General features: G+C 41.6%; 1 protein-coding gene across 4 annotated transcripts in view; it reads right to left on the reverse strand.

The window, feature by feature from the left end:
• Positions 1-9719: 9719 nt before the first annotated feature.
• LOC147885394 (MICOS complex subunit) overlaps positions 9720-27873 on the reverse strand; it is a 58190-nt gene continuing 40036 nt past the window's right edge. For 3 of the 4 annotated variants that reach the window (XM_087396862.1, XM_087396863.1, XM_087396865.1), the window contains 6 exons: positions 20799-20891; positions 20586-20705; positions 20304-20381; positions 19742-19921; positions 10513-10614; positions 9720-10131 (listed from right to left, as the gene is read on the reverse strand). In XM_087396862.1, the coding sequence (XP_087252988.1) occupies positions 9892-10131; positions 10513-10614; positions 19742-19921; positions 20304-20381; positions 20586-20705; positions 20799-20891 (813 nt within the window). In that variant the 3' untranslated portion in view covers positions 9720-9891. The remainder of the gene's footprint in view (positions 10132-10512; positions 10615-19741; positions 19922-20303; positions 20382-20585; positions 20706-20798; positions 20892-27873) is intronic. The other variant, XM_087396864.1, reaches the window with a different exon arrangement.

The raw sequence follows: 27873 nt of genomic DNA on the forward strand, positions 1-27873 counted from the left end.
CAAAATATCACCCCCAAACCAAACCATCCAGCGTTCAAGGCGCTGCATGCAACTGCTCCACACAAACTTTTTTCCAACTCACCACTTCACTTGGCTTCGGCCGTTCATACTGCAATTTGAAATGACACACATATTAATCGTGAAAGACCCCAAAAAATATATATTGTTTGCTATGGCTCTGAAATTGGGGGGTTGGTTATGGGGTTGGTCGTTAATAACATCCGCAGAGATTCGCCATGCCTTGATTTTCTTGCGACCGACCAGTCACGCCCATTCAAGCTAGAGTCGTCCCCCATTTTTCCTCGCAGCAACGTTCCAACTCCGCCCATGCCATCCTCAACGCCCACTCCACTGGTCATGCGCCTCTCAATCAACACGACCAGCCACAATCCAATTCCTTAGGTAGCGCTATCCACTAGAGCTAATATTACAAGGAGGAAGTTTTCGCTTGACCAGGGTGCAATAGTGATCTTACTTTTACACTTTCGTGTCGAGCTACAGTCATTTCTTGGAAAGAGGAATGTGAGTAGAGAATGGTTGGACCACTAGCATTGATTTATTCCTGCAACGATTATTTCAACGTCCAAATGTGGTGTAGTGTGGACCAATAAATTGTTGTTGGTTGGTTGATAGGAGGAGAGGCATGTGAGATGTGGGCCCAATTAGTGTTGAAGTCTCCAGTCACAATAATTAGCTTGCTACCATCCAGACTGAAGAGGATCTCTTGAAGAGCTACCACAAACTGTGTGATGGTTGGTTTTAGCTATTTGTATGCTCCGACTATGTGTATTGTGTCATTATTTGGTTTTCGAATGTAGCACTTATGATCTCGCTGCCGTTTTCTGCTATCATTGTACTAGCAAGCAGATGTGTTGTCTCATACAGAAGTGAGAGGCCATATTTGTCAAAGCAAGATATTGCGTTGAAATTGCTTGCTAGGGCTTAGAGGCATAAAATATCGTTAGCCATGAGATATCATCTCCTCGTACATCTTCTATATGTGCATTGAGTGAGACTACATTTAGAGATCTGATGATTGTGTGTGAGTTGCTAAAGATGGGAATGCTTGCAAAGAAACATTCCTTCATGGCTATTGTTTGTAAGCGTGAAACTTCATCAAGTAGAGCTGTTTATTTGTTTATAGCTTATTAAGCAAGAATAGATTATCTAGACGTACATGCAATTCGAGAGAGAGCTGTGTAAGCTACTCCATCACTTTGGATGTTTTTCGCATCAAATGCCTACGCTTTCCATTGTTAGTCCTTGTGATGTATGTGTTATGCTTGCATTGGTCGGTTGTATCAGGAATAGTTTTGTGTGATTATGTTTAAATAGTTTATCCTTGCTTGGAATTCTTTTGTGAGTTGTCGCATTGGTGTCCATGTTGGTGATATTGCTTTGTGATATAACTATGAGTTCTCATATGATGTTTTTAAGGCTATTTTGGTATTGTGAAAGTCTACCCAAGCTATTGGTTGGTCTTGTATAGTGGTTAGATGTTGAAATGTGACGTCCACACCATTCACTAGTCCAATAAACAATGTGTATATTGTCTGCACAGATCTCGACTATATCGTTCCTTGTTTGAGTGCTAATGTCGCATGCAATCCAGCTATTGCTTGTGGGTCCTTGGGCAATTTGACTTGCTTATTGCATGTCTTGCGTTTTATGTCAACAATTCATATGATGTGAGCTGCCCTCGAAAGCTTGTGGAATATGTATTGGTTATGCTTTTCTTTTTGTATGTTCGTGAATCCGGTGTGAGATGTTTGGGTTTGGCTTCCTATAGGATCACACATCAATGAAATCGGTCTATCAAGGCTAGTAACAAACTTGCAGTCCCAAAATTGTGAAAACCTGCATTGATATTTCAATTCTAAATGCATATCTTACTGCAAAGGTCATCGCAAATCCCAAATGCTATCAAAAATAGAAACAAAGTTGGCTAAAGACTTCAACACAAATACATGAAATCTTTCTTGTTAGTAAACATCAAAGACCTGCAAGAATATATTCAAACTCAACCAATTGCCTAAAGTCACGAACCTCACATAGATCACAACATGCTAATGACAACATACTTCAACTTTCTTATAAGGGAACATCAAATAGAATCATCTCCAAGATCTATCACCACATAAATATTGATAGAAGACCCATTCATCAAAGTGTTTGCCTATGTAAACCTCTTCATATCTATAAAATAAACGGTTGAACCAACCATCAATGAAATTGGTCCATCAAGGCTAGCAAGAAAGTTGCAGCTACACAATTTGTGAAAAGTTGCACATGTGTTTTAACCGTAAATCCACGTCTTACTATAAAAGTACCTGTAAATTCCAAATGTTCCAACTTGTTATCAGGGTATATTAAAGAAATCTTCTTAGAAGACTCACAACTTGTTGAACATATAACATGGAAGCTGCCTTGCCAAAAAGCCACCATCTTCCGATCGTCCTCCTTAGAGGGACAAGAAACCATCCAACATCCTCTTTGCCATTCTTATCATACTTCCAAGCTCTCCTCTAGGTCCCTTATGGTTTGTGTCTTCTTTCTTCTCTTCTCCTTGCACTCAACTCCCTCTCAAGCCTTTCGAATGGCAACCTGTCGAGTTTGCACCGTGCTACCACATAGTTTTTTGGCTTTAGTAATTGATTGTCCATGTTCTCGTGAGCTCATTGATTTTCTTCGACAGTGCCTACGAGCGAGATTCTCAACTATTCCTTTTGGGAAGTCTTTTTGGCTCTTTGGTTTTCATCCACCCAGACCGGAGTTTCATCTTTTCTTTGTTTGGGTTCGCTATTGAGCACTCTGGACTTTATGGATGGACAGGAACTGTACTTTGTCCCCTCCCAAATTAACGGGATTCAATCCCCTTACATGAATTGCCTTTTCTAATGTTCTTTTCATACCTCCTGTCTTCTCCATTTCCTCTCTTTCCATGCATTTAGAGGATGTTCGTTTTAGCTTGCCAAGGCAAGGCCTAAGCAGACGTTTGCACCTTGGGGTTATCTATGCAAAATGTGCAAGGCTAATTAAGCATGTCAAAAGGGTTTCTTTAAGGGTTAATAGGATTTTGTGGTTTCTTGTGTCTACATCTTTCATTCCACCTTGACATTTAATTACATGATGACACTTTGTCCCCTCCCAAATTAGTGGGCTTCGAGCCCTATATTAATTGTATTTGCTAATGCTCTTTTCATGCCTCCTCTCTTCTCCATTTCCTCTCTTTCCATGCATTTAGAGGATGTTCATTTTAGCCTACCAAGGAAAGGCCTAAGCAAACGTTTGCACCTTGGGGTTATCTATGCAAAATATTCAAGGCTAATTAAGCATGTCTGAAAGGTTTCTTTAAGGGTTAATAAGATTTTAGGGTAGGTTGTGGTTTCTTGTGCTTGCATGTTTCATTCCACCTTGTGCATATCGATGATCATCAACCTCCAATGGCTTTATGAGCTTGTTGGCTTTCTGTGCGTGGATGGAGTGTATTGTATGTGCTGTGGTGGTATGTTTTCTATGGTGTTTTTGGAAGCACACTCAGTTCTTCTACTATTTGTAGGTTGGAATGCTTGCATGCCTATGAACTTGGGTGCTTCCTTCTTTGCATGTGTGTGTGGAAATGTTTTGATGCATGCATGTTAAGTTTGATGGTCATCTGCATTGAAAGTTCGCTCATTTATTCTAGGGTTTATGTTAGCTCTTCTTGGATGGTTCTTGCTGCTATGGTCCACACCATTCAAAAAGGGTTGGTGCTTCAGTTTTCACTATGAATATTGTGAGGGATGGGTCTCAGTCCTACCCTGATTCATGATATATTAAAGAAAAGCTAAGGTTGTGGATTTATCGAAAAACGGCTGGTGCTTCGGTTGTCGTTGTGGCGGCATTGTTTGTGTTGTAGTCACTTGCAATTTGTTTGTGTGCTATTCAATCAAGTCTTCTTCTTTGGTGTGTAGCTAGTAGCCAATGAATGATTGGTTCGGTTCGCTACTAGCTTGCTTCTACCTCAGTTATCTAAAAGATGATTTGAATGTGTTGTTGATGACAGCCGCTAGTCTTCCTTTGCATGCTTGAGACGTAGGATTGGTAGCTTAACGCATTGTGTTCCAATCTCTTATCTTGCTTGCTATTTGCCTCTCAATTTGTGTGTTTGCCTTTTCTTTGAGTTGAATCCTCTTCTTAGTGTGTAGCTAGTAGCCAATGAATGATTAGTTTGGTTTGCTGTGCTGGCTCGCTTCTACCTTGGTTATTTATCAAAGGATTCAGATGGGTCGTTGATGAAAGAAACTTGTCTTCCTATGCATGCTAAAGATGTAGCTTCATCGTTTGACCAGTAGCTTGTGGAGTGGTGTTTGGATTTCTTGTGTTGTGTCTACCTTACCTTAGCGATAGACTTTCCTATGTGCTACTCAATGGAATCTTTCTCTTAGTTTGTAGCTCGCAGCCAACAAGTCATCAGTTGATAGACATTGGTTTTGGTACTATCCTTATTCTACATCAAATATCTATGAGAACATGTGTTCGAGTCATTGATGAAAGGCGTTCGTCTTCCTTTGCATGCTAGAGATCCCTTTATCTTGTTTTAATGGTTTTACATCTATGGATGCTTTTGTGGACGAATCTTTGTTTCTATGAAAAGTCCTTCGATGATTGGTCTTAGAGATGATTGTCTTTCATATTTTCCTTTAAAGTTTAGCCTGCCTTTGAATGTCAATCTTTGTTTGCTTCCTCAACTCGCGCTTGTGAGCTTGTGTCTTTTGATACAGCGAGACTGAGTTACCATGTGTTGTTTCAAGTTGTATAAAAGGATGAGAGACTGAGTATACTTTGTTGTGGTTCATCGATTTCTGAAAACTAGTAGCAGTAGCCTCTCCACCTGCAATTGTGCTGGTTCTAATTGCTTCCCCTTCATCTTGTGGCTGCTCAAGCTTTGGTCTAAGTGGTAAGGCTTGGGATCAACCATGGTGGTCTCCTGGGAAGCGGGTGGAGTGGGAGGGGATCGGTCAAGGAGGGTATCACGGGAAGAAGGTGTTTTTTGTGTGGAGGGAGATAGCTGTAGCAACTTGGGAATAAAAGGTAAGGATTTTCTGTGGAGGTGGAGGGTAGTAGACCCAATTCTCTAAAACATTTTCTTAAGAAAGGGAAGAGGTGGAGGTTTGTTGCATGCAAGCTACTTTTGGCTCCAAATATGTCTCCAAAGAGCAGGAATAGCAAAATCCAACTCCTCCTTACGAGTTGATCAATCTCTCTAAACATGGGTCGATTGTTATGCAATAGTAGGATGGTTAACTCTAAGAGGGTGGGTGTGTAGCCTTTGAAGTAAGGATTTCAAAGAAAATAGTCTTAAAGTGCAATCTTCTTTAGTATAGGAGCATCAACCGGTGCCTTTTGTTTTTCCTCACAGCTTTCTTGTTGATTCTTTCTTCATGTAGAGCTACCATATTAGAATCATAATTCCACTTACCAACAATTAAGGGGAAGATTAGATACCCTTTAGCTTCTAGAACTTTCCAATATTGTAGTTAACTTATGTGGATCCATTAGAGTTATAATAGGGATTAATGATCTATTGAGTGGTGAACAACATGTTTTCTTCCCTATTAAGTAGGATGGAGGGCTACTTCATGCATGGCATTGAGTGCAACTTTCAAATGCTCCTTGTGCTCTTCAATATTCATGCTATATATTAAAATCTAATCCACAAAATGGGCTACTTGCCTTGTAAATATGGGAATAGCACATCATTCATCAACCTACCGATTGTGGACAAGCACCAATAAGGTTGTATATGAAGTAACTAGATGTTCCCCTTACAAGATTGCATGTGCTTTCATATACAGATCATGAACAAACAACATGCACACATATGCACAAGCAATGCAAGCACATTGACAAATAGATGCACATCAGCATCCATATATAATTTCAATAGATATACTTTCAATAGTATCATGTATACCCACACAAGGTGCAAATATGTATGGACCTAAAGACACATAACATTGAATTGTGTGCATACATACAGATTCATGCATCTACACATACATGCATATACACACACTCATATATTTTGATACTTTTATATATACACGCATATATGCATCTACAAATATATTCATATGCACACATTAACATATTTTGATCCTTTTGCAGTGGATTGAGAGGGGCTAGACTAAGAACCCATGCTAAGAGGATGCCAAGCTTTATCAATCTAGAGTTCACGACTCAATTCTTTGCATCTTGATATGCCTTCACTGTACTTTATCTAACTTAATCTATGGTGTAAGATTAGTCATACCATTAAATGACTTTGGCAAAAAACATTGTCCATCTTTTGAGTATTGGATGGAAGCACATTTACTTTGTGTAGAGATAAACAAACACCAATTATTATTGGTGCAGCAGCCTGTGAAAGGCAATGGATGAGCCCTAATTTGCAGAATTACATTTTATGAAATGGCACCCCTACTGGTAACGACCTTCTTGGTCACGAGATTGTAAAGTTTGTAGCCCTTGCTCTCACACAAATATGCAGTTCTCAACTTTATCATCAAAATACTCAAGTTTCATGCAATGTTTTCAAAAATAGCTTTTGCAACCAAGGCTATCAAATTATTAGACAAAAACTTTTTGTGTTACCATGCAAGAGTTCATAAATTTGCATTCACTTGAGCCCTTGCTTATGGAGGGGAATTGTTTACTTTGTAGTTTATCCATGATTATGACATGAAGAAGGATATGTGGGTGATATAAAGCCTTGCCACATTTGGATATGTCAAAAAATTAAAGTGGACCCCATGGCCTAATTGGATAGTAAAACCATATCAAAATATTGATTAGGTGTCTACAAACTGATGGACTCCAAGAACCTCTTAACTATTTGTCAAAGTATTATAGGATACTATCAAAGTTCATATATTCACACAAACGTAATCCAATTATTTTAGGGGCACATACAAACAAGAGTCTGCCTCATAATAAAGGTAGAACTTCTCCAGGCAAATAGAACCCCTCAATAACTTTCAAGATAGTGCCAGGGGCTAATTAATTGGTTGAGAATAATTTATTCTAAGACCATCACAAAATATCAGATCCATGCATAAACAAGTGATTTTAAGAAGAGTTTTTTTTTTATTTTTTGAAATGAAAGGTAAGTCCCCTTGTGATTTATAACTCATCAAACCCTTCCATCTTTTTGTTTTGTTTTGGCAACTAGCTTTCTATGTAAGCACATAACCCATTAGAAATCTCATGCAAAACTCTTTCCCCCACCTTATGTATTCAGTGCTACATGAAGTGTGGGATCCCCCTGTCAATAATAGTAGGGAGAAGGGAGAGGAGAAGATACTAGGGCCCTGATGAACTCATACAAGCAAGACTGGCCCTCTGCTCACCATGCTTAAATTGCATTAATAGACAAGTGCTACCCATAATAGGTGTTGGCTCAAAGACCCCCTAGTTTTCCTTGCCTTTAGCTTTAAACAAAAGAGTATATCATTAAAGACCTCCTTCCATCTCCTGACTAATCCCTAGAACAAAAATTTTGCTTACTTGAGATATGAAATTCATTCATATTTTTAAGAGGCAAAATCGCTAAGTGTGCAAAAAAAGAAGCAAAGTTTACACATTAGTTAAAAAGAATAAAAAATGTTACCAAACCTCTCTCTTTAATTTGCAAACTAGAATTATAATTTAATGTGTCCTTAATAAGCATTCATCACTTGTAAAAGTGACCTTTCATTATGGAATTGAATAAAAATTTATATGGCATGATGTTCAAAATAAGTTTAGCTAATCAAGCTAATCAATGAATAAGGATAAATATTTCATGGACTGCAAGCTCACGTTGCCAAAACAAAACAAAAAAAAGGTTTTCAAATAAATATTGGTGCTAGCAAAAGAAGTAAGGTCCTCTATCTAGTAAAAAAGAAAAACATCTTTGATTTTATATTAATACTAGCAATAAGTGTGTGTTAATACAAGAACAATTTCCTTGTGTTTTCAAAGAAAATAAGATCGCAAATTAAAATTAGGTAATGTTCTTTAGACCAAGAGATTTCATTTTTACATAATTCCATATTCTCCATAGTAATATTTGTTAAATTTTTATGTACTTCAGTGCTTCACATATAGTTAAGACAAAACTTACGTCTCGTGTAAATAGCGCTTACGAACTTAAGACAACCTTGTTTAGGATTAAGCATATAGCGTAGGATCTTTGTCGTCTACATTTCTTTAGCAACCTTGCTATGACTACCTTCTCATGTGTGAGTATATGTCGCCACATTTCGAGATAGTATCAACAATAAAGATGGATGTCAAGGAGAAGATCCCATTTCACTTGTGAGTGAATGTGAGGGTAATCCCCATTCACCTTTAAGTCAATCTTACTTTCATGTGACCTTGACATATTTCAGCTTCCCCCAATTCTCTTGCCACTAGCAATCTATGTCAGTATTCGAACTAGTCTTCAATGCGTGGAAAACTATGTGCATGTAATTTTAAGGATGATTCATTTGGTATGCGTCAAGGGCTCTCGGAGAGAGCTCTAATAAGAGGGCCAAAGTCAAAGGGTGTTGAAGGAGAACTTTATCAACTTTTAAAAGTGGGCGCACGTGTGGGAGAGAGAGATCCAAAAGTCAACCGAAACAAAAAAGGAGACTTGAGGATCATTGGGTGCAAATGCTAGTATTTGTTGCCTTACCTAGGACGTTTGTAAGTTTTACTCAAGAAAAACATATACTTGATTTTTTAATAACTTGATGGAACCTTCTAAGACCCTAATTATTGTGGAGTACTTGCTATAAAAAAGGATCTAGCAACTCATATTCTATTATAAAATCCCACAAATGGAATTGCAATTGGATGATCCCAAGACGTCAGCTCTAAAAACCCAATAGATGTCTATAACCCATAATAGACCAAATAGCAATAGATCTTTTTAATTTCTTATTTGTCATAGACCAAGAGTCGAATTGCTAATAGAATAGCAAATAGAGATTGTACTTGCAAACCAAAATACTTGGGAGTACAAGATCTTTAGGGACAATATTCGTCAACAATTGCCACACATGAGTCTGCACTCGAGCAAAGAGAAAGCAATATTGCTTAACTGCAGCCATTGAGTTTCGCAATTTATAATGGGTTTGCATACTTTAGATGATTGATAGCTGTGATATGATTATAGGATCCCGTCGTGCAGAGAATTATACCCTAACCTTTCTCCAATAGTTGAATACAAAAAGAAAACTTAATCTTACACTCCGAAATCTAAAATGCATACCAAAAGTCAATCAAGGTAGGATTTATTTCTCTGCAGTTTCAGGACAAGCCCTTCTTGGAGTGATTTAATTCAAATGGGAAAAATGTGTTTGGAGTCAAAAACCCTAAAAGATCTAGCTTGATATTGGGTAAGGTATAAAAGGGGACATATATATATATATATATATTGGGTGGGCCGCGGGGGCGGGGGGGGGGAGAGAGAGAGAGAGAGAGAGAGAGATTTAATTAGAGGGGTATGGTTGGGGGGGACAATGCTAAGTTTTACTCAACAAAGAACTAATGGAGCAGCAAGCATTTTTGCCCTTGACTACTTTACTCTCATTAAAGCTTCATCCCCCTTTAATTCTATTAAATTATACCTGTCTCAATTAGGCACTGCAATTAGCCTTCAGCAAAAGCCTGTGCTCTAAACTAGTCTCCAAAGGAAATAAGTTGGTTGTGGTAGGAAATGACCAAAAAAGACATGAACTTGGATGGTTCCTCTCGCTGAAGGCAATTCTCATGAGGACAGAATTTCACTTTAATTTCACTTGAAGTACATCCTTTGAGAGCGAGGATGTACTTCAAGAAAATAGGCTCCGTCATCTTCTTGCTGAGCAAAGTTTCGGTCTTTTATGCCATACTAGACGCAACAGCAGTCGCATGAGCTTGCAACAATGATAGTACCTGCTCCATTGCTGCCCGATCTCGAGCATGCTTTATCCAATCTGCTACCAGATCTGCTGCCTTAGTTCCTTCCACACTTCTCTCCAATACATCAGCAGCATCTGCAAGCTTGCCATCGGCCAAATATCTTTGAACCTGGCTAATAACTGCCTCAATCCCATCTAAATAAATGCCTTGCTCCCTCACCTGGTCAGAAAAAAATTGCAAACATTATTACACAACTCTCTCTCTCCCTCTCTCTCAGAGCCTTGTTTAGTATGTAGTACTTCGTATGAAAAGTTCAACTCTCGGCACACCCTAAAATATTGTATCTGAATCAGTACCGTAAAGTGCTGGTCAAGCCTTGATGGCTTCCTTGATTTGAAGATTACATTAGTTCACACCTGAAATTTCTGAATTTCTATGCTTGACTATGCATGCACATCTAGCACTCAATAATTGGGGATTTGTTTGTTGCATCTTAAAACATTATTAGAGGACGACTTCTTGCGTTTTGCATGGTCGTGTATGAAGCTCCATGTAATAAATACTAGAAGTCAGTCCAGAAAACTTGAAGATAAAAGCTACCTTCAGCGCTGACACAATTTTGGCAGCTGCATGACTTAATAGACCACCACCTGCCGCTGGTATCAGTGACAGCGCCCGTAATGCTCCAGTCATTGTTTCAAACTAAAAAACGAAAATGCAGTCAATAAATCGAAACTCAATAAGAACTCTCTCTCTCTCTCTCTCTCTCTGCTTATTGTGATGTGTGCACACACGCGTGTGTAAATGAAACCAGCCTTCAGACTAACAAAAGGGCGGTAATTAACACTTAACCAGCCAACAACTGTCACCCCAAACCACTCAGCAAACACACAATTCACAGATTGGGAGCTAGATCGCCCCTGCACCAATGCAAAGACAGATTGGCCCCAAATCTTGGCGCACCTTTGGGTATTTCTTTCATTTCTTTATTTATTGGGAAATCTCTTTCAGCCCACTCTTGGCCACACAGTTCCCCACGGCCGCCATCAGTGCCCAGGTAGCCACCTAGCCGCTCAGAACTGAGAGAGGGTACCAACAAACACTTCCCGCATCAATCGGACCTTCAAAAAGAAACGACCTTCCTCTTCGTGTGCTCCATCAAACTGGTCACACAATGATACAAAAAGTCATTCTCCATGAGCTCCGCCACACCAGCCCAGTAAAAGAGAGAGAGAGAGAGTGTTCCTCTCCGAGTATTCCACTCCACCAGCCCGCGTTGAGCAAGAGTATCTCTCTGTGCACTCCACCACACCAGCCCGCAATGAGAAAGAAAGAGAGTGGCTCTCTATGATCAGCCCCGCCAGCCACCCAATGGGAGAGCCAGTAGCTCTCTGCTGCACCAAGACATGCGACAAAGGGATCCCACACGACGTGAAGACCTTGCGTTCCGCCAACACTCCCACAATCTCGAGTAGAGCCCCTGCTCCCTGAAGAAATAGCCACACGATGTGAAGATCGAATACCCCAAAATGCTCATTCCCTATCCAGCATGCACGCATTGAATCCTTGATTAGAATCCTGCCACATGGGCATATTTCACATGCCCCCCTTTTGACCATTCTATGAGCCTTCACAATTCTCCAAGGCACATTTAATTCACCGCAAGGCCCCCACTTAACTTTCCAAGGCCTTGCCCACATGCATGCTAAAGGTATTCACACGTAAATTTCACAATACTGAGTTAAAAATTCAAGTCCTCCTGACAGTAACTATAAATAAACATGTCCGTGACTGCATGTACATAATCATTACATCTATAACTACATGCACATGTTTACATACATATACATAAAAATATAACTCTACTTATCCATGTCCATGTGCACATGTGCGTACACGCACACACACGCGTGCACGAGCATCCCCTCTTGGTTGGGAATTGAAGTACCAATAAAAGCATCTAGATGACTTCAATTACTATTATCAGGCACTTACTCCTTCATAAAGAAAGGTCAGAGGACCATGGGATTGACATCATACCTGGCAATAGTCCACCCAATAGACCACCTTACAGAGTTAGTGCGGCGCAGCAGCAGGAGATCATGAGTCAGGTAAATGAACTTTTGGAGAAGGGGCTGATTCAGCCAAGTTCATCGCCTTATTGCTCTCCAGTTCTGTTGGTTCAAAAGAAGGATGGTTCTTGGCGTATGTGTATTGATTACCGCGCCTTGAATAAAATCACCATTAAGGATCGCTTCCCTATATCCAGGATAGATGATATTTTGGATAAATTGAAGGGGGGAGCTGTTTTCAGCCGCATTGATTTGAAGAGTGGGTACCATCAGGTTCGCATACATCCAGAGGATGTCCATAAGACGGCATTCAGGACTTCTTTTAGGTTGTATGAGTTTTTGCTTATGCCTTTCGGACTCACTAATGCTCCTACCACCTTCAATTGTATGACGGACACGATCTTTCGAGACCACAGAGCCTTTGTGCGTACTTTCTTTGATGACATGATTGTATTTTTGAAAGATGAGGACGAGCATCGGGAGCATCTCGCGATTGTGTTAGCTGAGCTCAGGAAGCAGAGGTTGCTCATAAAACCCAAGAAGAGTGAGTTTTTCATGGCTGAGATTCATTTTTTGGGGCCTATTGTTCCAAGGACGGGGTTCGTATGGATCTAGCTACAGTGGAAGCAATACGAGTTGGCCACAACCAAAGAATTTGCACGAGGTTCGTAGTTTCTTGGGTTTGTGTTTCTACTACCATCGTTTTATCCGTCACTTTGCAAAAATTGCAGCCCCTATGCATGCGCTTTCCAAGAAGGAGAGACCTTTCCAGTGAGCACAAGCGGAGAATGACTCTTTCAAGGAGTTGAAGCGCAAGCTTACAACAGATCCAGTGCTGGGTTTACCAGACTTGAGGAAGTCTTTTCATGTGCATGCGGATGCTTGTGGTAAAAATGGTATTGGAGCTGTTCTCACACAGGATGGGCATCCTGTAGCTTATGAGAGTCGCATTCTACCGCCAACTGAGTTGCCATTTACAGATTTATGAGAAGGAGATGTTGGCTGTCCTTCATGCTTTATCCACTTGGAAGCATTATTTATTTAGAGCTGATTTTACAGTACAAACAAATCATTAGTCTTTGCGCTACTTCTTGACGCAATCTAAGCTCTCGGAGAAGCACATGAGGTGGGCAAACTTCTCAATGTTTCATTTTCAGATTGTACGTGTTGAGGGCAAGAAGAATGTGGTTGCAAATGCCTTGTCTAGGAAGCCACAAGTTTCAGCTGTGACCATTGCTTATCACAATGAGTTGGATGAAATGAAGAATTTCTATGCGGAAGATGAACAATTTGCTGAAATCTATGACCAGCTTATTAATGGACAACGGCACGAGCATTATGTGCTTAAGGATGGGTTTATGATGATGCATGGAAAATTATGTGTAACTAAGCAGCTAAGGCAAAAGGTCATGAGGGAATGTTTACAGTATAGACGGATCATTAGTCTTTGCGCTACTTCTTGACGCAATCTAAGCTCTCTGAGAAGCACATGAGGTGGGCAAACTTCTCAATGTTTCATTTTCAGATTGTACATGTTGAGGGCAAGAAGAATATGGTTGCAAATGTCTTGTCCAGGAAGCCACAAGTTTCAGCTGTGACCATTGCTTATCACAATGAGTTGGATGAAATGAAGAATTTCTATGCGGAAGATGAGCAATTTGCTGAAATCTATGACCAGCTTATTAATGGACAACGGCACGAGCATTATGTGCTTAAGGATGGGTTTATGATGATGCATGGCAAATTATGTGTAACTAAGCAGCTAAGGCAAAAGGTCATGAGGGAATCTCATGATCCACCGTACGTAGGACATCGAGGTATTGATGCTATGGTTAAGGCGGTGGAGCATTTCTTTTATTGGCCTACGTTGCGTCGCGATGTTGATGAGTATGTCCGCACATGCCTAACTTGTCAGAAGGCGATGTATGATTGCAGGAAAACTCTTGGACTGTTACGTCCTTTGCCCATACCCGATGGACCATGGGAGAGCATAGCCATGGATTTTATTTGCCGAGGACACCTACAGGCATTGATCGCTTCAGTTAAGCCTTTTCAAGGTGATGTGCCTACGGATTTGCCTTCGGAGATTCAACCAGAGGTGGAAGACTTGGATGAGATCCTTATACCCGAGCAGATCCCATCACATAGGAAAAGGAAGGTAAAAGGTAAAGTTGTACGATGCTCTTTGGTGAAGTTTTGTAACTATTCATCATTGCATAGGAAGTGGATGGAGGAGGACGAGTTAGCCGATACTCCTCAGGTGTTACAGTTTTATCTTGAGGCTTTCCAATGGAGCCCACTTTACGTGGTACTCATTCAGGTTCAGTAGAGTGCCGGGTGTTTGTAGCATTACCTGATGCACAGGGGGGGAGTTAGCGCTTCCATTCTTGTTGTACAGACCCGCTCATGTATCTTAGAGGACACTTGGTGTTGCATTTTGTTTTACCCGAGGTACCAGTTACTGACAATATCTTCGCCGTGACGGCCTCTATGATTGGTGTGCTAGCCACTTGGTTTTGATGCATCTTATGTGCAATGTATTATGTATTTGTTACCTAGGCTCTACAGATACATATTCATTGTTGGTTTACCTGTTGGCGGCATTGATACGTTGTCCTTTCAAGTTTGGTTGGTCTGGTGGGTCGCTCCCATTTCAGACTTGATTGATCTGTTGATGGCATTGTTGGCTGTCTTTCAAATTCGGTTAATGTCGATTTTCGGTGCAGACAATGGGCAAAGAATCCCTCCAAAGGTTGGGCAGGATTTATATTGTTGAAGGCCAATTTAGAGGCCCCTCTACGAATAGGCGACATACTCCTGAATGGCAACGGTAGTTCGGAAGGTGATGGCTGCAGCTAAAGCTAGTGACGCGGCAGCATATCCTTCCCCCTCCCCAAATGAAGACGTCGAAAACCTGTGGAGGGTGCACACCAGGGCAGAGCAGGTCAAAACCCAAAGAGAGGGCAGCCACCAGCAAGAAACTTATCCATGTCTGAAGATGACGGTTGCAGCAGTAGCTCCCTCACCAAAATGTCAATGAAGAAAGATGTGTTTTCAGCGGACCTGAAACAGCTTAGATCCTGGAGAAAAATCGAGGTGGATGTTGAAGGCAAAATCCATGGGCTTGAACCAATGCTCTGATACCACTGTCGGGTTTGAGAGAGGATCAAGTCAAAGGTACGAACATGGAAGCAATGGATTGATGTAATTGCAAGTGTCAACCACACAAAAAGTACCAGGTACATCAGGTACCCTAGGGTTGTGTACTCTAGGCACACCCCTTCCATGGTTGAACGGTGTGTGCTTACTTAGCACAAATAGGAACAGGCGGAAAACCTCCACCGAGGGGCTTAGCACATGGGAAGAAATAGGATGGGAATGGGAAAAGGTGGTCCCAAGTGGTCCAATGCATATTTCTATCCTATTCCCATCCCACCATGTGCTAACAAAAAAAGAACTAGGGATGGGTTAAGGAGGAAGAGGACACATGGCATCATTTCATGTGTTTAAGAGGTGGGGACCTTGTGGGGACAAGGACACATGTCATCCTTCCATGTTTTTGAATCCCTAAAAAAGGGGAACCCATTTTGGCTGCCAGGGTCTAGAGGCCATGGTCCAGGATGGCAGAAAAAGTGGCTACTCCCATTCTAAATCCATCCTAGACGACTTGGTGTAAGATGGGAGTAATGATGACAAAAATATTCCCATCCTAAACCCATGCTAGCCCCATCCATGTGCTAAGGCCCTAACTGGCGTAAAAAGTGCCCTAGCTAGTATCCTAAATGAGCACCGAGAGCTCTTGTAACATAAATACCTTGTTAATTTTTGAAGGCGCACAGCCAGCTAGGCAGAATCTGAAACCGGCCTTCAATAAATTTAAAGGATAGTAGAACTGACAAATAACCAGCCAACACTGTTATATCAACAATTCAGCAAAGGTATAACTGGCAGATTGGGAGCTAGAGTGCCCCTGTACCAAGACAAAGACATAGATTGGCCCCAAACCTTGGTGCCCCTTTCGATATTTCTTTAATTAAGTGAGAGGCCCAGAATTCCAGGCTACATAAAGGATACATTCTTTCTTGCATCTAAGGCATGCCACATATACCTTTGTAAGAGTAGAATATATCCAATCATACAAATTTAGATTTTTTGTTCTTCTATTGAGACATTTTAGCTGTTAGGGCTTTTGCACCCACGTAAGATAAATCGATATAGTTGAATAGCGGATCACCACTTGGACGAAATTCAAAGAATTTGCATGTCCGCTAAGGTGATAGAAAAATATACCTTTGTAAAGACTAGAATATATCCAATCATACAAATTTAGCTTTTTTGTTGTTCTATTGAAAAATTTTAGTTGTTGGGGCTTCTACACCACGTAAAATAAATCCATATAGTTGAACAGTTGATCACCACTTGGACGAAATTCAAAGAATAGGTGATAGAAAAAAGTACCTTTGTAAGACTAGAATATATTCAATCATAAAATTTTAGATTTTTTGTTGTTCTATTGAGAAATTTTAGCCGTTGGGGCTTCTACACCCGCATAAGATAAATCGATGTAGTTGAACAGCCGATCACCAGTTGGACGAAAATTCAAAGAATTTGCATGCCGGTTAAGGTGATACAAATATATACCTTTGTGAGACTAGAATATATCCAATCATACAAATTTAGATTTCACTGCAAAGCCTTTACTGCTCACAGCTCTCACCAATCCTGGTAATAGGCCTCCATTTATATTCCAAAAAGCTTGCACACAGCGCGAAACTATCACTAGTAACCACACTTGGCCACACAGTCCCCCATGGCTGTCACTAGTGCCCAATTAGTCAACTATCTACTCAAAGCAGAAAAAGAAAGCATATAGGAGCTTTCTCCACTGTCCAGCACTGCCATGACCAACAGTCTCTCACCTTATGGGTTGCACATATCATGATATATCAACTTGTTATTTTTATATTATAGAGTCACAATCCCAAAGCAGGATGTGCTCAAGTCCATCAAGAAAAGATTTCAAGATATGACAAATATACATCATGATCAAAAGTCCCTGTTTGCAAGCAATTAAAAAAAGATTGTTGCAAAGAGTGCTTGAAGACGGAGTATAGGGACATACACTTGCATGAGGCTTGGAGTTGTTACTAGCAGCCCATCCCATACGGGGTCACTCAACTCCCCTCACTGCCATAGGTGTCCACGGACTCCCTGTAGCACCCAAGCAATGGGTAAGCGCATAGCTGATCAACCCACAACAAGGGAAGCTTCCCTATAATAGGAGTGACAGGAGTGCTAAACTCTGGATTTGCCATGCCAGCTTCACAACTCGGATATTCAGTCTTTGGTGGACAGCGAAGACTTCTATATTATGCCTCTCTCCGGTTGTGACGTTTTGTTGAGAATTCCATGGATGCACCGTTTGGATGCAGTGATAGAAGCCAAAAAGAGAAAAATTACAGTTTGTCATAAAGGGAAGACCCATGTAATCGATGCAAAATTGAAAGGGGAATCTGTCCCAGTTGTTAAGGCTTCAGCCATAAATTTTGTAATAAAAACTCATTTTTTTGCGTACATGGTTTTTGCTAGGGAGATTCCTCTAGTAAACGAAGGGCATACTGTTTCTTGTATGGACAAAGAAAGGGCTGTTTTTCTAAATCAGTTTTCAGATTGCTTTTCAAATGAATTGCCTAGTGAGCTTCCGCCAGAAAGGCCAGAGGACCATGGGATTCATATTATACCTAGCAATAGTCCACCTAATAAACCATCCTACAAGGTCAATGCTACGCAACAGGAGATTTTCAGATTGTACATGTTGAAGACAAGAAGAATGTGGTTGCAGATGCCTTGTCTCGAAAGCTGCAAGTTTCAGCTATGACAATAGCTTATCATAATGAGCTGGATGCTATGAAAGATCAGTATGCAGATGATGAGCAATTTTCTAGAATTTATGAACAGCTTACGAACGAGCAGAGACATGAGCATTATGTCTTAAGGATGGTTATATGATGATGCATGGCAGGCTATGTGTCACTTAGCAGTTGAGGCAAAAGGTCATGAGTGAATCTTTTATTGGCCTACACTGCCTCGTGATGTTGAAGAATATGTTCGTACATGCATGACATGTCAGAAGGTGAAGTATGATCGCCGGAAGACTCCAAGATTGTTACATCCTTTGCCCATCCCAAATAGATCGTGGGAAAGCATAGCCATGGACTTCATTTTTTATTTGCCCAGGACTGCTACAGGTAATGATGGAATATTGACGATCATTGATCGATTTAGTAAGCTAGGCACATTTCATTCTTGTGCGGAAGAAGATTGGGGCAGATCATATGGCGAAGTTGTTTATGCATGATATTTTTAAATATCATGTCATGCCTAAGTCTATCGTGAGTGATAGAGATCCTCGCATGACTAGCTTGTTTTGGCGAGGACTTTTTGATAATATGGCCAAAAATGCCAACACTTAGGTTGTGCGTGTGCTCACTGGCACTAGTCTTCAGTTTTCTTCTACTTTTCATCCGCAGTCAGATGGGCAATCGTAGGAGTGCCTTGCCGCTTTCATTCACGAGGTGATCCGACATAGAGAGCATCTCATCAAATCACAGAGACAGGGGCGGTAGGCCTTGTCTGGTCCATCCCAGAGTAAGATCACAGAGTTCTTCTTGCCAGAGCATGCTGCCCACCCCCCCCCCCAAATCACAGATAGCAAGAGAGGCAGAGACCCCAAGACCGAGATGTGACACACTCGACACAGGACAGACGCACGGATCACACTAGCTGGCATCTCATCTATTTTCAGACCTAGAGTGCGGCCAACAGGGGTTATTGTGGCGCTCGTCAGGCGGAGAGTAGCCGCCAAGAGGGCACAACGGACTACTCCCCCAGACAGCAGACACATCTATTACGCATAGGCTTCTTGCCTACATTGCCTAGTCCGTCATCAGGTGTACCTTGACGTTTCATGTGTGCGCTACTCTGTATTGTATTGTATTGGATCAGATTTCATCTATTGTGAGAGATGATGATGCCACAGATGACTATGACTATGGTGACATGCATGATGATAGCATTGACTATGTCTACACAGTTGTTAATCTAGCATGCGTTAGGATGCTCGCTTAGTAGCTCCACCCTTTTGCTCATTGTATCAGGTTTTCTATCAGTCCCATAGACCCATCAGTCTTTAGTAGACTTTAATAAACTTTCTTTCTTTCTTTCTTTCTCCCTTCCCAAGAGAGAGGAAGGGAGAGAAGGAAGGAGAAGGGGTAGAAGTAATCTGTCCCCTACCCCTTTTCTACGCTTTGTTTTATGTATGTGCCCAGACTAGGCACATTACAGGTAGGGAAACTAAGATTTGGAAGCATTTTCAAATTTGCCTCTTCAACTCTGGGTAGCAGACGTGTGATATTGCAGTCCAAGCAAATCCTTTAAATTATCATAGAGTACTTTGCTGACGTATGTTCTTCTGAGCACAATGCAGCTTTTGTAACAGATGTTCAAATGCAGAAGATTTCCCTATATATATAAAAGGCCCCATGGACATCCATTTCCATAGTGCAGATAAGTATTGCCTCCACTACTGCCTTGATATGGGCCAAACTGCTTGTTAGCATCTGCGCTTCCATCACTCGGCAATGCAGATTGTGATCTTTCATAAAATTTTCACATATGAAAAACCTTCTCTGCATGAATCACAAACGTGACTATTCTTACCAGAAACAAGGATAAGAATTCAATAAAATAGAACCTACCTTTTGATGCAATTGAGCAGGAGTTCGGGTTCCTTCTTTGATGACCTCCTGTGACAGAGACGATATAGCAGCATTTAGAAGAGGATCCGAAGCAGAGCCTCCCGCTGATGAAAGAATCAGGAAGACCTCCTTTTCAACTGGAGCACCCCTCATCATAGCATCTTCCATGGCAAAAGTCCCCTACATACAACATAAAGGATAATTCAAACCTTGTAGCAAGTCCCCATTTTATAGTTTGCACTATATCTAGAAGATTAAAAAACCAAGATTCTTTCAACAGCAAATCCATACACCTTGTCCACCTGAACATTCTGTACAATCAAGAGTACAGTTAGAGATTCTTTTGAAACATTACGAATCCACAAATCTCAAAGAGAGTGTACAATCATATCTTCATAAAACTAAAGACTACAATGCGCTGACAGACATATACTTCATGTACGAAAGAATAGCCAACATCATGTCTGTTTGCAATGCCACATACAAGTTCGTGTGCCTAAAATACCAAATATATAGACAAGATGATTGAAAAGAACAAAAGCAGCAGTAAGATGAGACTCACCACAGCAAGTTTATGAACTGTATGGCTTTGGCGGGCTTCCTCTGATCGCGTGTAAAAGGCCATGTTTAGAGCCTCAAGCTGGACATATTCTTGACGGGATTCAGGATTCGACCATTAAAATAATTTTAAAAGCCATCCCATCTATATTTATTGCATAATAAAGAAGCTCCGGTGTTCAACAGGAAAAATCTTAGCAAAATGCAGCAAGCCACAACACAAACACCACCTTCTCAATTAGGTTTTGCAAGCAAGACTAAATCCCGTTGAACATATAAAACATACCTGTAGTTTCACATCCTTCATGTCTTCCAAATAAGCTAGCTTCTCCTCTGCAATAGCTGTTGCCAATTGGGTCTTTCCAATCAGCTCTGTTTTGATGAGCTTCAGCTTGATCTCCTCTTCCTGGAGAGGTGGATCAAACAGGCATTCACTGCTGTTCAGTATTAAAAAATGTCCCAACAATAACAACTACATATCCCATAGAAGCCTGCATACCTTATGCTTTAGTTCTTTATTCAGTCTCTCATTCGCCTTTTCCTGTTCTAGCTTTAGCGCCACTCCACCTCTCTCTTTCTCGATTTCGACTTCCTTGCATATTGAAAGAGATACATCAGTCATGTCTTCATCAGATTCAAACACACCACACCTTGCAGATTCAGTGTAACATTAAGAAGGATTTTGTCTAGCCCATATAATAATTGAAAGCATCAAAAGCTCAACCTCAGTGCCTTAAACTCTGTGCAGCTATCATAGAGTGTTGATTCCTTCATTAACACGTAAATAAGAAGTATAAAGATTGCTGTAGAAAGCCCTCAACGATATGTGTGTAGCACTTACAGGTACTGTGTGTAAAATTTTAAAACTATTAGAGCTACAGAGGATCCCTAAGCAAGCCTAACGGAGTGGAGGTTGCCACAAAAAGGGAACAATTAAAACAGTACATTATGCATCAATACTGAAATGACATAACAATAGAGTGTGTTACTGGAAAGTTGAAGGTGTAAAACAAATCATATTTCTGCAAAATGAAGAAAAGCAAGGCTGCTATAAAAGAAAGGGATTAAGGGATTAACTGTACCAGAGGATACCTTTTATAATTAGTGAAGAGCTGTCAGTTTAGCTGTGTAGGGCTGAGAGAATAGATTAGCCTAGGGTACTCATATCTAAAAATCTGTTAGTTTAAGTGGAAGATATCTGACTTTTAGTGTATGTGGGTACCACGTGTACTGCTGGAACTATTGTCCCATATCCAATTGTGTCACAAATGGTGAGCTGAGATAAGCTGCCACATGTACATATACAAACATGGATGCTGATGGTTTCCAGTGTAAAAAGAAGGCATGCCCTACCATTTGTGCTCACCATAGCTTTATACAATTTAATGTACAATTCCAAACTCAGATTTCTTGACTAATCTTCACACTTGTTCCAAGCCTAAGGCTTTTGGCTAGCAGCCCTCCTAGTACTAGCCTATTAAAGCATAAAGCCTAATTCCCATCCAAGAGGTATTTTGGATGTTCAGTTCCTCAACGCAAGTTCTGGTTGCCACCTTCATGATGCTATGCTTTATTTGATCCAAGAACATGCCCAAACTCATCCTCTAAAATCACAATGCAGTGTGCAGTTTCCATCTGATTACAATCAAGGGCTGTGAGAAATAAAAGTATTGCTATTATCAGCTTCACATTGCAATACTAGCAACATTGAGGGATGGAGACTGACTCTAATGGGAATGCTCTCATCTCTCTCCCTTTCGACTTCAACAATGATGCTTCATCAGACTTAGGCAGCAAAAGGGACAAAGCCAGGCTTTGCATTGAAAGCAGAAATTGCTGGTAAAGTCCTGCTCTCCATCCCTCCATCCTTCTTCTCTCCATCCTCTCTTTAATCTTACTTGTAACCTCTCGAGTCTCCATCCTCCTCCTTGAGAGGGAGGAGTGTAGTGGAAGAGAGCAAGAGAGTGAGAGTGAGAGAGAGTGACACTCTAGTGCGGGTGTGAAGAATGATGAGCCACACCACAAACTCACTTATGTTTTATTAGGATTAGGTTTACCCTATGACTGTCTTAAGACAGTCATAGGTGTCCTATCTTTTAATGAAGGGTTGGCAATGTGCCTTTACCCCAACAACCTCCCACCTAAAGGCCAATGTGCCTAAAGGGGAGAAAAGAATAAAAATTACAGCAATATACAGTTACTGTATACAAGACCATAAAATAAGAATGGTCTCATCCTAATCCCATGATGTGGCGGCAATGTGCAAACCGCTCTGTAGGCAGGCTCTTAGTGAGCAAATCTGCAGGATTATCATCAGTATGCACTTTCACAAGCTCAAGTCGCTTGTCTTCCAGTACCTCCCTGATGAAATGATATTTCACTTCTATGTGCTTGGTCTTCTGATGAAAGACCGGATTCTTTGCCAACATGATAGCACTCTGACTATCACAATGCAAAACTGGCATATCTCCTGTAATGCCCAAATCTCCCACCAGCCGAGTAAGCCATATTGCTTCCTTGCAAGCCTCAGTGGCTGCAACATATTCAGCTTCTGTGGTTGACAGTGCAACGCATTTCTGCAACCGAGACACCCATGATATAGCACCTCCTGCAAATGTGAAAATATAACCGGTAGTAGACTTCCGGTTATCCGCATTCCCTGCATAGTCTGAATCTGTAAAACCATGCACCAATGCATCTTGCCTACCATAGCATATGCACAAGTCTTTGGTACCTTTGAGATACCTCAAGACACCTTTCACTGCTTCCCAATGCCGCTTGCCTGGATTTGCCATATACCTGCTGATGACTCCCACCGCAAAAGCAATATCCGGACGAGTGGCAACCATGGCATACATCAGAGATCCAACTGCAGATGCATACGGAACCTTGGCCATTTCAGCCGTATCATCATCTGATCTGGGGCTGTCCTTACTGCTGAGTTTTAAATGTGGAGGCAACGGGGTACTAATGGACTTCCCCCCCTCCATTTTAAACCTCTGCAGTACTTTGTCAATGTACTCTTTCTGTGACAAAAACAAAAGTCCCTTGGACCTGTCACGAGTAATACGCATGCCAAGAATATGATTTGCATCACCCAAGTCTTTCATGTCAAAAGACTTATGCAGTTGTTTCTTCAAAGCACTAATCTCATGCTGAGATTTACTGGCAATAAGCATGTCATCCACATATAGAATAAGTAGCATTAAAGTGCCATCCTTTGCCCGTTTGGTGTACAAGCAATGATCGGTCTCACACCGATGATACCCTTGGGACTGCATGAAGGCATCAAACTTCTTGTACCATTCCCTTGGCGCCTGCTTGAGTCCATACAAGCTCCTCTTGAGCTTACACACAAGCTGTTCTTTCCCTTTAACAGCATATCCCTCTGGCTGACTCATATAGATCTCATCATGAAGATCTCCGTGAAGAAAAGCTGTCTTCACATCCATCTGACATAAATCCATGTCGTCATGAGCAACAAGAGCTAACACTGCTCTCAAAGTAGTCATCTTGACTACAGGGGAAAAAATCTCATCAAAGTCAATGCCCTTTTCCTGCTTAAATCCCTTGGCAACCAATCTGGCCTTATACCGAGGTAAAGCATTTGAATCCACTTTGACTTTGTAAACCCACTTGCATGGCAAAACCTTTCTGCCTGCAGGTAACTGCACCAAATCCCATGTATCATTCTGAAGTAGGGAGTCCATTTCTGACTACATGGCTTTCTCCCACTTCTTTTTCTCTGTTCTTCCCATAGCTTCCTTGAAGCTGGAAGGCTCACCACAATCTGTCAGCATGATAAAATCAGCCACATTATTGGCTCCTGGAACAAACCTGGCAGGAGGCCGTTGTGCACGGGTGCTCCTCCTAACAAAATGTTCCGGATTAGGCTGCTGTCCAGCCTGTTCTTCATGCATGACGGGTGGCTGTACCACCATATCTGGCTGTACTACAGGCCCATCTGTTGGCACATCCAGTGGTGCATCATTGGCAAAATTATCTGGCTGATTTTCAGCCTGTATACCCTCTTGAACAGGGTGATCTGCAGCAGCCTGCTGCTGCATATAAATGGGCATTCTTTGCTGTCCAACATCATCATAAATAACCCTCCTGTATTCTACAGGTTGCACGGGTTCCTTGTGTACACTATCTTCTTTAAAGATGACATCATTGCTGCGTATAATCTTCCGTTTAACGGGATCCCATAACTTGTACCCCATTTCACCTTCGTCACCATAACCCATAAAGATGCATCTGATAGACTTTGGATCCAGTTTGGTGCGTAGATCTTTGCGTACATGAGCAAAGCACTCGCAGCCAAATACACGTAAGTGCTTATATGAGGGTGGCTTGCCAGACCACACCTCCTCTGGCACTTTCAACTCCAAAGCCTTATTTGGTGACCTGTTAATAATGTGAACTGCTGTTTGCACGGCTTCTGCCCAAAAGCCATGGGGTAATGCAGCATAAGACAACATACATCGAACCTTCTCCTGAATAGTTCGATTCATCCGCTCACTTGCACCATTTTGAGATGCATTATGAGGGGCTGTGAGTTCTTGTTTGATGCCCTTAGCTTGGCAAAACTGCACAAAAGCATGTGACACATACTCACCCCCATTATCGGATCTGAGGCATTTCAGCCTACGACCTGTCCGATTCTCAACCTGAGCGACAAACTTCTTGAAAGCATCTAAGGCATCTCCCTTATGCTTCAAGAAATAGACCCACACCTTACGTGTGGCATCATCAATGAAAATAATAAAATATTTTGCACCCCCTAGTGATAACTGTGGCATCTCACACAGATCAGTGTGCACTAGATCAAGTGGTGCTCTATTCTGAGGAGTTCTCCTCTTATGAGAAGTGACAGAGTGCTTGCCAAAAATACAATGATCACAAGTAGGCAAATCTGAGAAAGAGAGAGGCGGCAGATAACCCAAACGTGACAGTTCTTGCATTCCTTTAACAGACATGTGTCCCAACCGGCTATGCCACAATGAAACCTTTGGCAGCTCGGTTATGGCAACAACATGATTACCCACACTGGAAACATAAAGAGGGTACAAGGTATCACTTTTAAAACCCTCAGCCACTACAGTCTGGCCATCAGTAATCACCCATTTGGAATCCCCAAATGTGGTGTGGTAACCACTGTCATCCCCAATAAGCCAGTGCTAATCAGATTTTTCTTGATTTGCGGCACATGGCGAACACCATCAAGCATAAATGACTGTCCATCAGGAAATACTATCTGTATACTACCAATCCCTGCAATCTGACATGCATAGTTGTTCCCAAGATGAACAACTCCATGAGTACCTGTGTAGGAAGTAAACCACTCCCTATGAGGAGTAACATGAAAAGAGGCACCTGAATCCAAGAGCCAGGTGTGCATGTCATGGCCATCAATAACCAAAGCATGTGCTATTACAGCAGAAGAGCATAAAACATCATGTATGTCACTGTCACTGTCCTCTGCTGCAACATTCACTGCATCCAAGTCATCTGCCTTGGCCTTGCCTTTGCCTTTGCTTGCATTTCCTGCATCCTTTGTTTCAGCCTTCTTGGCTTTCTGATCCCGTATGAACTTGAAGCACTTCGACTTCACATGTCCCTTCTTGCCACAATAAAAGCATTCAATGTCCTTTTTGCCACGGGACTGACTGCGGGATTTGGACTTACTAGCAGATCTCCCCTTCTGCTGAGTCCTGCCTCTGTCCTGTACCTGCAAAGCATTTGAAGACTTGCTGCCTGCATTATTCTTCCTGCTCATCTCCTCCATAAGGAGAGAGCTCTCTACATCAGCATAAATAAGAGTGGCATTCGAGTTTGACAGGGTGGTCTTGAAAGTGTCCCAACTCTCGGGGAGGGTACACAGCAAGAAAGTAGCCTTGAACTCCTCATCAAGGTTCAACCCCTGTGCAATCAGCTGTGTAAAGATAGCATTGAACTCACTCAAGTGTGAGGTCATAGCTGTACCTTCCTTCATGCGAAGATCGACCAGCTTCTTCAGCCAATAAACCTTACTGGCTGAGCTCTTTTGGGCATACAATTCTTCTAGTCTTTGCCATAGACCATAAGAGGTCTTTTCAGCCTGTACATTGAACACAAGAGTGTCTGAAATAGTGAGCATGATAGCTGCCCTCGCCGACAAATCAAGCTCTTCCCAGTCATCAGCTGCCATATCAGATGGCTTGACACCCTTCACCCTTATGGGCTTAGCAATCTTCTTTAACAGAAGTACATTCAAGCACTGTTCTGCCCATAATGCATAGTTGTGTGCTCCTTCCAGTTTCTTTATGTTCAGAATTGAAGAATCACCTCCCCCTGATGCCATATCAGATGAGGAAAGTACCTGACTCCCTGGAAGTAAAAAGACTGAATAAAAATTCTGATTTCTCAGAAAAAACCTGCTCTATTCAAGAGCCAGAAGCACTCTCAATGGTGCTGTTTTTACTGTCAGTAAAATCTGCAGCAAAACAGTAAATGACCCTGCAAATACTGTACCTTCTGACAAACTGTTCTGAGCTCAAAGAGGCATAAAAACAGTAACTTCAGACTGCTGCTGCTGCTCAACAAGTGCTTAACAGTGCATAATCATCTGACGAAACCACAAACACTGCTGTAAACACTGCTGTACTGACTGTACTGATCACTTCTCCCACCTCAGATGAGGTATTGCACTGAGTTAAATTGCAGAAACCACTTGACAAACACCCCAAAAAAAACAGTAAATGACCCTTCAGCCTGTCACAAAACCTGCAACAGTAAATGGGATAAATCCCAAGCAATCACCCTTATACCAAGGGGAGAAAAAGCATCTGAAGATCTCTGTCGGTAACCCAAATGCTATCAAACAAAGTCTGGGCAAAAGCCCCTTGATCTGACACCTGAATCAAGTGGAGAACACCTCAACACTGAGGTAGCATACAATATGAAGTCTCTCTGACACTTGTACCTGACAATGTGCAATGCATAGACTGCCCCTGTGTACTCAGTAACAACACAAATCACAAAGTACAAACACCAAGAAGAAAATCTTTTGAGCACTGTCAACGATGGGCAGTTAGGGACCGAGTAAACTCGATGCGCCCTGACCAAGCGTGGCTCAACTGAGATTTTCAAAGTGCGTACAAAGAATGTGACCTGCAACAAATGTCACCAAATGCACTGCGGAAACAAAGCAAATGTGTGCTCCCTGGCTACACACTGCCTCAAGGCATATACTGCAAACACATCCAGGCAAAAGCCCTTTGAAATGGTCACCCAAAACTGAGAATTGCACTCAGTAAATGCATAGAAGCTTCTGCAAAACAAGCATCTGACCTTCCTGAAAGACAAGTAACTGCGCAAACACCACCACTGTGGTACAAGTCACCTCAAGCGTGAGTGACACAAGAGTATCTGCTGTACCTCAACAAATGCATAGTATACAGCTGAAATGCTTCAGGAATGCTTCATGTACTGCGCGTACATGCACAAAACAGAGTGCTTCAGAACTATTCCTCTTCCAACAAAAAAGGTGTGTCTGCTGTACTTTTCAGTACCTGCTGTACTTCTGTCCCTGC

This window comes from Dipteris shenzhenensis, chromosome 25, assembly GCF_047967505.1.
Source record: "Dipteris shenzhenensis isolate YYH24624 ecotype China chromosome 25, Dip_SZ_1.0, whole genome shotgun sequence".
Lineage (NCBI taxonomy): Eukaryota > Viridiplantae > Streptophyta > Polypodiopsida > Gleicheniales > Dipteridaceae > Dipteris > Dipteris shenzhenensis.